The following is an 11,735-nucleotide window of genomic DNA, read 5'->3' as shown; positions in this document are numbered from 1 at the left end:
GATGGTAAAAGTTTCAGGGTTTTTTCAAAAGTCTTAACCTTTAATTCCCAACTGTCGACCCCCCAAAAAAAAAAAAGCGAAATGCTTAAGCTTCCTGCTTTTAAATGGCTAATGTGGGCTGTTCCACGGAGTCTGGAATTCAGTTTTAGAACAAGACTGGAACTTTAATCTTTTTTTCAACCACCATCCATAATTATACAAACCAATCGTTTTGAGGAGAACAAGTTTTTTTTCCCCTGCAAACCCAGCAAGTGAAACGAATGGATAATGGCAATGTTTACCTCTCGAAACCCTAACTTTCGATACCTGGATGAATAAAGAAAATCGCAAATGGGTGTGTGTTGGTCTTGAACTAGACTAGGGATGTAAAACGAACCCAGCTCACGGGCTGGCTCGTGAGCCAACCCATATTTTTTCGAGTCGGGCTCAAGTATTTGGAGCCCATAAAAACGGGCCCGGGGAGCCAGTCCATCACGAGCCAGACTCGTGGCGACTCAGCCCGTCACGATCTGAATTGGCTCGCGGATCAGAAAAAATATTTATTTTTTTAAAATTTTAATGTTTTTATATATACAAATTATATTTTATTACATATTTTGTTTATTTTGTTTAAAATTTTAATTTTTATTATATTTTAGATTTTTTAAAAATATTTTAAATATTAAAATTATTTTTAAATATTTTTTAGTATTAAAATTTTATTTTTAAAATTTATATATTTGACTCACGGGTCGGCTCGTTTGGTTCGCGAGTTAAGACGATCTGGGTTGGGCTGACATATTTTTGGCTCGCTAAAAAACGGATTAGGTTAGACTGTTGAAAATTTTCTAGATCGGAACGATCCGGACTGGGCCGAACCGGGCCAACCCGTTTTACACCCCTAAACTAGACCAGTTAACGCAAACCCTACAAAAATATATTCAGAAATTCAACGAGAAAAGCCACAAGGCAGAAAGATAGAAAATGTATTTTCTCGAGAAACAAGCAGAAACCAAAACGAGAACGTGAACCCGTCGGACGGAATAACCCTCTGTTCCCTTTCTGAGCCTCTCTGGATACTCTCTTGTCGTTCTGCCACATGCAAACCATCTAACTCAGTCCGAAGGTTTCTATAAAAAAACACTTGTTGCCGGAATACAAAAGTAATAATAAAAGAAATGGAAAGATAAGGGCAAGAGGGTACCAGGAATTGGATAAGAAGATGCTACAATTTTTTTTTGCATTTTTCTGTGGTTATGGTCCAAATGCATGAATAAGGTAAGGAAGCATCCACTTGCATCAATCGTATCTCTGTGTTATGACAGACTTCATCTACTTTTCTGTTGCGTTGCAGCAACGGTGACATGTCTGAACTAGTTTCGATTGCATCCTCTTTTGCTTTGCCCCAAATCGCAATGTAGAACCCCACGCTCATATGATCCCTCCAATGGCACTGCAATTTCACATGTTCATGCCATGGAATCGACATTCAACACCTATACGCCTATTACGATACAGAGATTCCAACATCGAAGAACTCTTGGATCAAGGACCAGACAGTTCTTCAGATCCGGTTCTACTAAAACAATTTGGAACTTTCGGAAATAGGGAAACCGATTTATATTCATTTTCTACTCAATCCACGTGAATGTTTTCAAGAACCTGTATGGCAACTTTGTGTTGCCTGTACCATTTTCTGAAATGTAGACAAATGTGAAGGAATCCATCTTGGGTATATCTGAATCTGTTGGAGACAGTAAGATCGTGAATTTTCAGGTTGTGTATGTTTGTGGTTGTCGATACTTTACCTCCCGAGATGAAGTATACCTCCGAGGAATATAGCGCCCATGACAACGGCAACGGCAATGGCAATGGACAATGGTTTGAACATCGATATGTAGACTGGACCTTTCAGATGTACACCCCATGTGTGAATAAGGGTGCCCAACGATGAACCAAAGAATCCCTGAGAAGAGAGTAGATTTCGAGAGCTCAAGGTATAGTACGTAATTTAAACAGTCCAGAAGCAAATAATCAGAATTTATTCTCACTGTGTATATTTCTGAAGTGAGCGCCACACGAGATTTAAGCTGCCAAGAAGACAAGTCTCTTTCGGCTAGTAGACATACCGGAGCTGATATAAGTGTTGCACATAAGTTATAGAAGAAGACCACAGTAACTTCTGCTGGGTATATCTTCATGACCCGAGTCTACGAATTGTATAACGATGTAAAATTTAGCAAGATTTAGTTTGTTCAGAAAACCCGAAAGTGTTTCTCTCGAACTATTCAAATTTCTGTACCTGAACGATGTACCAGACTGAATAAAGCAGGTACTGTGAAGCAATCAAAAGCCCTCCAATTATCCAATTTGACTCAGATGACTTCAAATGCCGGAGATATGAGATGGAAGCTGTGGAATATGCAGCCCAAAAAACTTCCGGGCCTTTGTAGAGAACCACAACCAGAGCACCTGATATAGATACCACGGTACCGATTATCTTCGCCTGAGGAGCAGAGCTACTTAATATCACTTTCTCCATCCTTCACAAGTCAGATAAGGAAGAAGTGGAAGCAGTTAGATGTACATGCCGGATCATCAAAACGATAATGATAACATTGCTCATATCAACTCAACTTTCAACGGAAAAGAATAAAAGCTTTGACAAACTTCCTTTGCATCTGTTGGTATGACTCCTAAATTACTTCTCCCTAACCACTAGGAGGGAATAATTAATATGGCATCAAAGGCATATAAGGGCCATTCTACAAGAAGAAAAGACATGAAGTTCGAATAGATCGAGTGGAATCAATGGGTCTCCTATTTTGTGGACTATTTTCTTACAAGAACATAAAAAAAAATAGAGAGATGGAACCTGAAGATGATAGCGAGAGTGAAGGTGAAAGCTGGCGTCAGGTTGCTGATTGCTGAGGCAAGAGTCGGAGAGCTATATTCTAAACCTTTGTAACCGGCTATCTGAGACATAAAACTGTTTACCCCCAAGTTAACAAGTCCAAGAAAAGAAATGGAGAAACAATCACCGACCTAGAAGAGAGTAGAATACCCAATAAGCCCGAGAAGGAAAATTTTGAAGATGGGAGGTGAATTGGGCAAAGTAAATCTTCTTGAGCTGCTCACAAAAATCAAGTTCCAAAACAGAAACAGATGTCAGAGACTGAATAAGTACGTGACCAATCAAATTTTACAGCATGAAGATTGAAGAGTAGCTGAAAACAGTACCTCCTAAAGATCAATGAAAGTAGAAGCAGAACAAGCGTTGCAACGACATAAGTGTAGAAGACAAAGACATAGAAGCTCATACCCATCAAGCTCGCAGCTTTGAAAAGAGTGGTCGACCCGACAGTTGCGCACTCCACAGCAACCATAGCGATGAACGGTAGAACATCCCTGTGACAATAACTTCTCCATGCCATTGTCTCCTCCCTCTTTCTCGCCAATGATCCTGATACGAGTTGTAATAGAAAGATAGAAGTAAATAGAATATTGCCGATTGTATTTCCGAAAAACCCAAGAGAGAAATACAAATATTCAAGAGAGGCACACCACTCTCATTCCCACCCAGCAACTTAGAATAAAAATCTCGATGCCTTCCCCAGCTAAACACACGTTTATTTAATACTAGCCAGCTTCCCAACAAGCTGAGGTGGCATGCCTAAATACCACCTGTGCGTAACAACCTCCCATCCAAATACCCTGCTCCCCTAACAGAAATATTCCTCAGTGATTACTGTTGTCCTGCAGGTGTTGCCACGTCAGACTCCTCTCCCTTAGCTTTCTTTCCTCCCTTCTCGTACTCCATCCCTTCCATCCACTTAGCGGTTTCCCTCTTGCTCCGGAAGGGTTTATCAGATCCTCTGCCCAAAACATAAGATGCAATCGTGGTGGTCAACACCACCACTACTGCAATAAAGAGGGAGACAATTTCTTATCTTATTTTATTACAACTTGCTTAGGCCTCTATAGCTTCAAAAGGAATAAAGTATTCAAAAGGCAATGTGACAAATCAGTGGTTTTCATTCTTTAAATATAAACAGTGAAGTTCAGAGCTACCTTGCACCAAAAGATATAAATATGTGATAACATGAAGCACATTCAGATATTTGGTGGCCCCACTACGGACAACCATTCACATGGGCCACGGAAGCTCTAAAGATTTACAAAAGATGATTCACTATACCATCAGCAATTCCGCCTCTTCTTTCTCTTCAAGAAGGGCATAGCACATAAACCTCCAACCGAAGAAGTCCCCACTTCAACTGTATCGTTCTCCGCGGGCAGATCTTCACTGGGACGTTTAACTTTCTTTTTGTATGTCTGATCCTCTGCCAAACTCTGAAGCCTGTCACTGTCTGATTCATCCACGGTGTCCAAACCTCCAGGGATGTCATCTCCGGAAAATTCAGTTGGTGCATCAGTAATTTTTTTGTCCTCAGATCTTTCGTCTTCTTCAACACAGAACCCACCACCCGCCATGAGATAATCATCGGAAGGTTTATTCTCTATGTGAAGATCCTCGTTGAGGCTCATAGACGGTTCGCCAATCTCAGCTTCATCTGTGCAGAATCCACCTCCCATTTGGATATAGTCTTCAGAAGCACAATCATTAGTCGATGTAATAGCTTTTTCGTTCTGTTTCCTTCCACCATATTCAGCCGAAGTTTTTCCAAATCTATCCTCGGTTATGTGGAATTCTTCTTCCGAGCTTTCACTTGGGGATTCTTTACCGATCTGTAACTCGGCCATTGCATCATCTTCATTCACATTGTACTTCACAGGATTCAGAATGCGTGATGACTATAGATGACAGATTAAAAAAATTAGGAACGTAGAACCTACATATAAGCAAAACAAGTTACGAAATGAGAAGTCTTTAGCTAAACAAAAAGCTTACCCTTCGCACTTTTTGAAGAGATCCTGGCTCAATGTCATGATGTTCCAACAAATCATAACCTGTATCTTCGTTATCGGAACTGCTTTCTTTTAGCTGAGGGGCAATGTCCTTCCGGCCCCTTCCTCTTCCTCTTTTCTGACCACTACCACTACCTCTGCCCCTACCCCTCCTGTTCACCTCTAAACTCCTAGTCAGATTTCGTCTTTCCTGCTTGGTGCTTTGCTTCCTCTTTCTGGCTGATTTTTCCACAGTACTTCTCTGGTTTTCCTCCCCCTTCTCGGCTTTAATTGAATCTTTGTCTGATGTGTTATCTCCTCTTTCAACAGAAGCAACTCCTTCATTTTTTCCACTGCTTGCACCGTCATGTAGGATATCGTCAGTCGTTTCCGACAACATGGTTCCTGTAATGCCTTTGACAGCCTTTTTAATTCTTTTACTACGGATTTTTGCAAATCTTTCACTAAAGGAGTAGAATGCTTCCATCCGGAGTTGCGTCTTCAAGGACAAAAAAAATTAAAAAATGTCAGTTTGTCTTGTATATTTTATTAATCATTAATCATATTCGTAGATAAATTTGAGAATATGTTCATCTACCTCACGCTTTTCATACTCCTTCAGGACAGGTAAGAGCAGATCATCTGTCTTATTACTGTTCCAACCAAACTTTTCCCAGCACAACCTTCAACAAAAAAAATGAGTAGCAAATCAGAAATGCAGCAATATATCATCATTTTTGTCACGAGTCTTCGGCAGCTTTAGCAGTAAATGAAATTAATTGGCCATGACATGCAACTTTTTCTTGTGTTCCTATTTCAGCTTAATTGGAGTTTGGAGACCCTAATAAAATCCAAGGGAACAGGCTTTAAACGTCACACTTATTTGACAAAGCGTTTTGGAGGCAACAGAAAGCACAAGAACAACAGATGACACATCAGGTACTAGTTCTCATACCTTGCACCGCAAAAAACAATAATTGACATTGACATATTCAATTCTGAATTTGGACAATGTGAAAAAGCTAAACTTTAAGGAAGATCTTACTTCTGAAGAACTGAAAGATCAGGCTTTCCCCATGAGAAAGGATCAGTTGACTGGTCCACTTGTGGATCCACGTATGCAGAAATAACGGCATCACTAGGGAACGTAGAAGGAATATGCCAGTTCTTGCTCACCTTTCTCTGCATTTTGCATAGCATCTCAAATTAATGGAACTGTTTAACTATTGTCCTCAAAGATTGGGCATCATTTCACATCAAAATCAGGAAAAGTAGCAATACATGCTTATCCATGAAGATTTGCTTTATTTCTTGTGTGTCCTCTGTTGAACCTCCTTCTACACTGCCTTTATCATCAACAGGAACAGATCCACGCTTCTTTATACTAGAACCTGCTTTTGCATCAGTTTTTCCCAGTATAGTTGGATCAGGTGATTCCACCCATTCGCGGAATTTCTGAAGGCCATCCTCCTCAGGGAATGCATTCAAAACTTCAATAGCATTGACAATACCAATGCCACTGCACACCGAATAAATTATAACAGTGAGTACATAAGATAACGATCGTTTGAGCATGTACACTTGAAAATTCTGCTGACCTGACTCCTTCGGTATAATCACTTCCTAGAAGTAATGCCATACGTATTAGTTTTTCTCTGGTCATGCCAAGCTCCTTCTCAACGTCCTGACAAACAGAACCCAAAAAGAGGCAGCTGAGTCAACCAAGACAATAATATTACTTCACTTGAGAAACAAAATGCCACAATACAATTACAGATGTTAATGAGAACAGATTCGGAAGAAGAAATATATGAATTTAATGAAGGAAAAAGCGATATTCCAGAGGAAAAACCAGGAAAAGGTAAGAAGATATAAAAAAAATTAAGATCGGACTGATATACTTCAGAAGCTAAGTGGAGATTAGAGAAGACAACAAGTACATGACAGCAGATTATGAGTTTTCTTAAACCCTAAAGTAGGAAACAGAGTTTGTGGAGGGATTTTCTCACCTTCATAAAGTATGTCTCCACATATTTTCGATCGTCAAATATATTTTTGTAAACATTTCTTGCTCCAAACAAGAAAACATCAGAATCATCTGTGACAATGCCATCAACCAGGTTCAACTGTTCCATGAACGCACATTGAGCTTCTGCTTCCATGGGAGCTATAATGTATGGTAGGCCAAATATTTGGAGTAGTTCCTATGAGAAAACAAACCCGATGAAATGGGGTAAGCAAACAGAATGTCCAAGAAAAAAACTGAGTAAAACTTGAGGAATGATTCTGTAGAAAGACTTATGGTTCATGTATATTAAAGAAAATAGCAGGTAACTCGCACCTGACATTCTACAAACATCTCACTGCTAACAGATTCAGCATTTCGTTCAAGCCTCCTCTGTTCATTACCTAAGCTTATAAATTCTTCATTGAGAATTCGGATTTCCTCCTCCAAATTTGCTTCTGAAGATTTGGCCGGAGTGCCTTCCTCATCTAAATTTTCAGAGGTGTTCTTTTCCTCCCTACTTTCATCCTTTGGTTCTGTGTCATAAGACAATATCTCTATATGAGATCTGAGGACAGAGCCAGAAGAATCTCTTGACTCGGCAAGTGAACCATGGAATTCATGCGGAGCATCATTTCTCTTATTCTCCATCACGCTTGAAAATTCATTGTCGCCATGAACTTTCTTCACGCTGGCATGACTTGAAGCCTCAGCAAGAGAACAAAATTTCTTCTCGTCAGCTATAAACATATCAGATGATTTGTCAAATACTCCACCAAAACTATGAGAACTCTTCTCAGTAAACTGCTTGATCATGGTGGGCTGCTCACCGCTATCGCTAGCAACATTTGATGCTTTCTCGAAGGAGATGGCTGACTTTGCCTTCAATACTTCATTGTCCACATAATGTTCAACGTTAGTGAAACCGGAAGAAAGGTGTGCATCAAAATGACTAGTTATTCCCCTCTGACCATCTATGTTTTCATCTATAGCACCATCCAACTGGTCATTCAGAGGAATAGCTTTTGCGGTTGTCAATTTGTCCGCATTTCCTTCTCCCTCAACTCCATCTACATCTAAAGTTTCCAAAGAATATAGTGTATGTTGAGTTGGCTTTTCAAAATTTTGATTTACCCCTACCTTATGATTTTTCCCAAGAAGGATAGTGCCAGATTCCTTTTGCGCGTCAAACTTAGATGACAAAGAATTGGATGTATTATTATCTAAGTCGAGAAGGCTTCTTTTGATAGCCTCCTGCAAATCAGCTTCCTCTTCCAAATAGCTTTTTGATAATTGTTTTACTGAAATATCCCCGGGCGAGTTCTTGGGATCCGCACAAGTAGTTTCTTCCCTTTCTGCAGCACCCATCTCACTAGTGTTCACTACCTGCAGAATATGCTGATTGCTGTGGTCACAATCAGCCCTAGGAACACTAGCCTTCTGCTCAACAGGCATTTCTTCCCAATCACTGTCAGAAGAATCAGGCAGAAATTCTTCTTTATTATTGTTTTTAGTAGAATTGATAGTCACTGGTCCTCCTGCTGCCAACTGAAGAAATATATCATCGTCGTCATCATCGAGACCCTTTCTGCCACCATCATCTTCAAATGAGATCTCTAACGGAGATGTGTTTTGGGGCATGGAATCTTCATCTTGACTGTTTAAGTTTGCAGATCCGACTTTCTCACTCAGTAAAGATTCAAGAAACTGGTCCTCGGTAGGAAAATTTTCCCAGGCACTGTATATCTCATCATTGTTAGAAATAGAATTAGAACTCGCTTTCTCCTTTTCTTTCATCAAATCCAAGTTCCTTTGAATATCACGAGTCATCCGGATTCCCATATGTCGGTTCCTTATTCTAAAGCGCCCCCTTTCATCCAAATATACTTCAATATCTTCATCATGATTCCTAGGTCCATCCATATCCCCATCAGTGGCAGCATTGGATTTATTCAGAGAAGAACTCCTCTCAACAGAGACTGACACAGTTTGCTTGGGCGTATTTTGCTGATTTTCACCATTTCCTCCCACTCTAGCAGATGCAAGTACTCTAAAACAATGACAAATTTTCAGTTATAATATTAAAATGACAAATCCCCTTCTTTTATAGAATTGAAAATGCAACTCACTCTTTGTCCCCGGAAAAGGAAGATGAGAAAATAAATTCTCTGTTTGCTTCAGAAGCTATCTTTGAAGTTTGGATTCCACCAACACCCCTTCCAGCAGCAGCTCTCTGAACTTCATTAATTTCCCGCCGGAAAGCCACAGTTTTAAGATATGCTTGTATTTGTAGCTCAGAGAATTTTTCAGGGGCCTAAATGCTCACAAGACAAAATAACAACATCCATAGTTAATGTGCCAAGTGTTTACTCCTTCAGAAGCACTAAAATGCATAATGGATCAATCATGAGAGATGTAGTGTGTTTATTAACACATGCTAATGCCCCTTCAAAAGCATCATAATATCTCGCCTCACCTTCTTGACCTTCTGATACTTCTGTCGGTTTTCTGCCATCAATCTTTCCCTCATCTACAACAGAGGACATCAGTAACTAACTAGACATTCCAATGGAACTGAATAGGGACTGCTGCGAACTTATGATGTCTATAGTTACCTGAACAAGGAGGTCAAGTTGCATGGATGGAGGAAGAGAAGCCAAGACAGCTGGATCAATATTCCTGTCCATTGCTGGCTATAAAAGGACAAAAAACAGACGTAATTATTGCATTCCATGGGGAGATAAAGATGGTAAAGGTCTAAATGACTCCTAAAGGAAAATATGGTAGTTATGAAGATGCTACTGTTATTTTTTGATAAAGCGGCGAAGTTATGATCCAGATGAAAGGAAATTTTCCTTTTTCAAGTATTTCATAAAGAAGTGATCTATTTACTTGAAGATGCTAACTCTTCATTTGTTGACAAAAATTTCAAAACTTTACTAACATACTTTACATGACAGAAGCAACAAACTTGATATGGTAATCCCTTGAATAATACACCTGATTTGTTACTAAAGTATTGCCAAAGAAACCAGGGATTACATGAGCATTACAAAAATTGCCAACTTACCAGTAACAGTTGTTCATCTTCATCACTGCCTTCTTCCTCAGAAGGGATTGCTGCAGCTGAGGTCGATGCATTACTAGTTAAATTTCCATCTTCTTCCGCTGCAAGGGATGCTGCCAGCCTATATTAAACCAAAACAGGAAAACACAAAATGACCACATGCATATGCCAAGATATTCAACCAATATCTCTATTACTGCTTACATTTCATCCAACTTTTCCTGATAATCCTTCATCAGTACTGCAGTATCCCTTTCAGGATTGCTCTTCATGTTTTTAACTAGATCATCTTCATCCAATAAAACACTCTTACCCTTGGAGTCATTCTTCTGTAAACCAGTCCACCAAAAAAAAAAGGATCAGCACAGAGTGCCAAAGCAAATGGAAAAGATGTAGCATTATAAAACAATAATTGCACAAAGAAGTGGCTATAAACCACCAATTTCACGACCAAGTGCTGGGTTATGTATAATTATTAGTTGTTGAATGCCACTCGACCTTTAGGGAGAGGTACGAAGTAACAAGACTGAACAAAAAATGTACTATGAATCATGGCATAACGTTAATCCAACACCAAATGTCATCCTAGCATCTGAAACACAATTTCTTTTTTCCTTTGCATCTCGGTGGATTGTATTCACTTACCGTTAACCCTTCCGTGACTATATCAACACCATCTTCTGCAACAACAGATGCTGTCGACCTACATTAACTCATCAAAGCCGTTCAAACAACACATCTATATCATTACAACAACAGAGTTGTAACTTACATTTCATTTCGATTTCCCTCAGCACCACTTGAGCTCGCATCACCTATCAATGCAGAAGATCCCGGTTTACTTTGCAACATTTCAGAGGCTACGCGTTTTTTCTCTTTAGCATTACTCTTCTGCTGCTGCCATCTCTGGTTCTCAAGATTCTTGGCTTGCTCCTTAAGATTCATGTCCCTAAGCTATATTACCACAAACCCCAATACCCAAAACGTTTAACTCAAGACCCAGATCAAATTCTTCCCATTTCATGTCCTCGAACTACAATTTTAACCATCACCAGACAATGAACCACAGTTACTTACCCGATTGAGCAGCAATTTCTCGGCGGTCTTCCGAATCTTCGCCTGAGCATTCTCTCTCTGACGACGGCGAGCGACGACGGTGCGGCGTTTCAACGCCGGAGTTCCTCCGTCGAAGACAAACACCGGTTTCGTCCGAAGGTACAATAATTTGCAAATTCGCCGGAAAAAACCAATCAAGTGCGCATTCCGCACCATCTCCCCCTTCTCGTCACGCATCGCCTTCATGAACTGTATCATCCATATACTCGCATCTGCGATCGAGGAAACGAAATACAGCGTGATTGGATTCCAGAAAGCAACAAAAAGGTAGGTAACTCAAACATCACTCATCCAAGGTTAGGGTTCGCCGGAGACTGTACCTATGGCGAGTCGTTTCCCGGCGAGGGTTTCAACGGAGACACGACGACCCACCGGAGCCAAGAGCTCCCACAGTCCTTGCACTCCCATTTTTTTTCCTTCTCTCTTTCTTTTTCTTTTTCCCGACCAGAGACTTTCCGTCTGATGCTGCTTCGGGAATATTACTCAAATAACCCACTTGGGTCGCAGCAATTTCAGTGTACACCACCGAAAAAAAAAAAAAAATTTGCGACCTTATTACGACTAATATATAACTAATATACAACCTATTACGACTAATAAACTACTCTTATTTTAGTTGTATATTAGTTATATATTAGTCGTAATAAGGTCGCAAATTTT

The 11,735-nt window shown here is 40.0% G+C and overlaps 2 protein-coding genes and 1 long non-coding RNA gene across 7 annotated transcripts; 1 reads left to right on the top strand and 2 right to left on the bottom strand.

The window, feature by feature from the left end:
* Positions 1-894: 894 nt before the first annotated feature.
* Positions 895-4,146, bottom strand: LOC104825293 (WAT1-related protein At4g15540). Its single transcript, XM_010557593.2, is given in 11 exon segments — positions 895-1,071; positions 1,184-1,413; positions 1,416-1,432; positions 1,788-1,945; positions 2,031-2,189; positions 2,282-2,522; positions 2,855-2,968; positions 3,044-3,109; positions 3,220-3,442; positions 3,729-3,854; positions 4,051-4,146. Coding segments are annotated over 10 exon segments (1,389 nt in total). The 5' UTR covers positions 4,127-4,146; the 3' UTR covers positions 895-1,071; positions 1,184-1,204.
* LOC104825292 lies at positions 1,170-1,716 on the top strand. Its single transcript, XR_773604.1, has 2 exons — positions 1,170-1,257; positions 1,334-1,716. It is a non-coding gene; the product is annotated as an uncharacterized LOC104825292 (long non-coding RNA).
* LOC104825294 (DNA repair protein UVH3) lies at positions 3,995-11,542 on the bottom strand. Of its 5 annotated transcripts, none has more exons than XM_019203949.1 (17): positions 11,396-11,542; positions 11,037-11,287; positions 10,732-10,913; positions 10,605-10,662; positions 10,164-10,288; positions 9,963-10,080; positions 9,508-9,585; positions 9,369-9,422; positions 9,022-9,206; positions 7,229-8,942; positions 6,897-7,091; positions 6,486-6,571; positions 6,169-6,406; positions 5,933-6,069; positions 5,486-5,570; positions 4,892-5,386; positions 3,995-4,794 (listed from the first exon to the last, which is right to left on the bottom strand). In XM_019203949.1, the coding sequence occupies exons 1-17, from the start codon at positions 11,481-11,483 to the stop codon at positions 4,180-4,182; spliced, it is 4,704 nt and encodes a 1,567-aa protein (XP_019059494.1). In that variant the 5' UTR covers positions 11,484-11,542; the 3' UTR covers positions 3,995-4,179. The 5 variants fall into 5 exon arrangements, with proteins under 5 accessions (XP_019059494.1, XP_010555901.1, XP_010555902.1 ...); XM_010557599.2 differs by having other exon boundaries at positions 10,605-10,654; positions 10,732-10,774; XM_010557600.2 differs by lacking the exons at positions 11,037-11,287; positions 11,396-11,542 and having other exon boundaries at positions 10,605-10,639; positions 10,732-10,769.
* Between the last annotated feature and the right edge of the window lie 193 nt (positions 11,543-11,735).

Source organism: Tarenaya hassleriana, unplaced genomic scaffold (genome assembly GCF_000463585.1).
Source record: "Tarenaya hassleriana unplaced genomic scaffold, ASM46358v1 Cleome44, whole genome shotgun sequence".
Classification (NCBI taxonomy): domain Eukaryota; kingdom Viridiplantae; phylum Streptophyta; class Magnoliopsida; order Brassicales; family Cleomaceae; genus Tarenaya; species Tarenaya hassleriana.
Note: the sequence above shows the minus strand (reverse complement) of the source record. Positions and strands in the feature narration are given on the sequence as shown.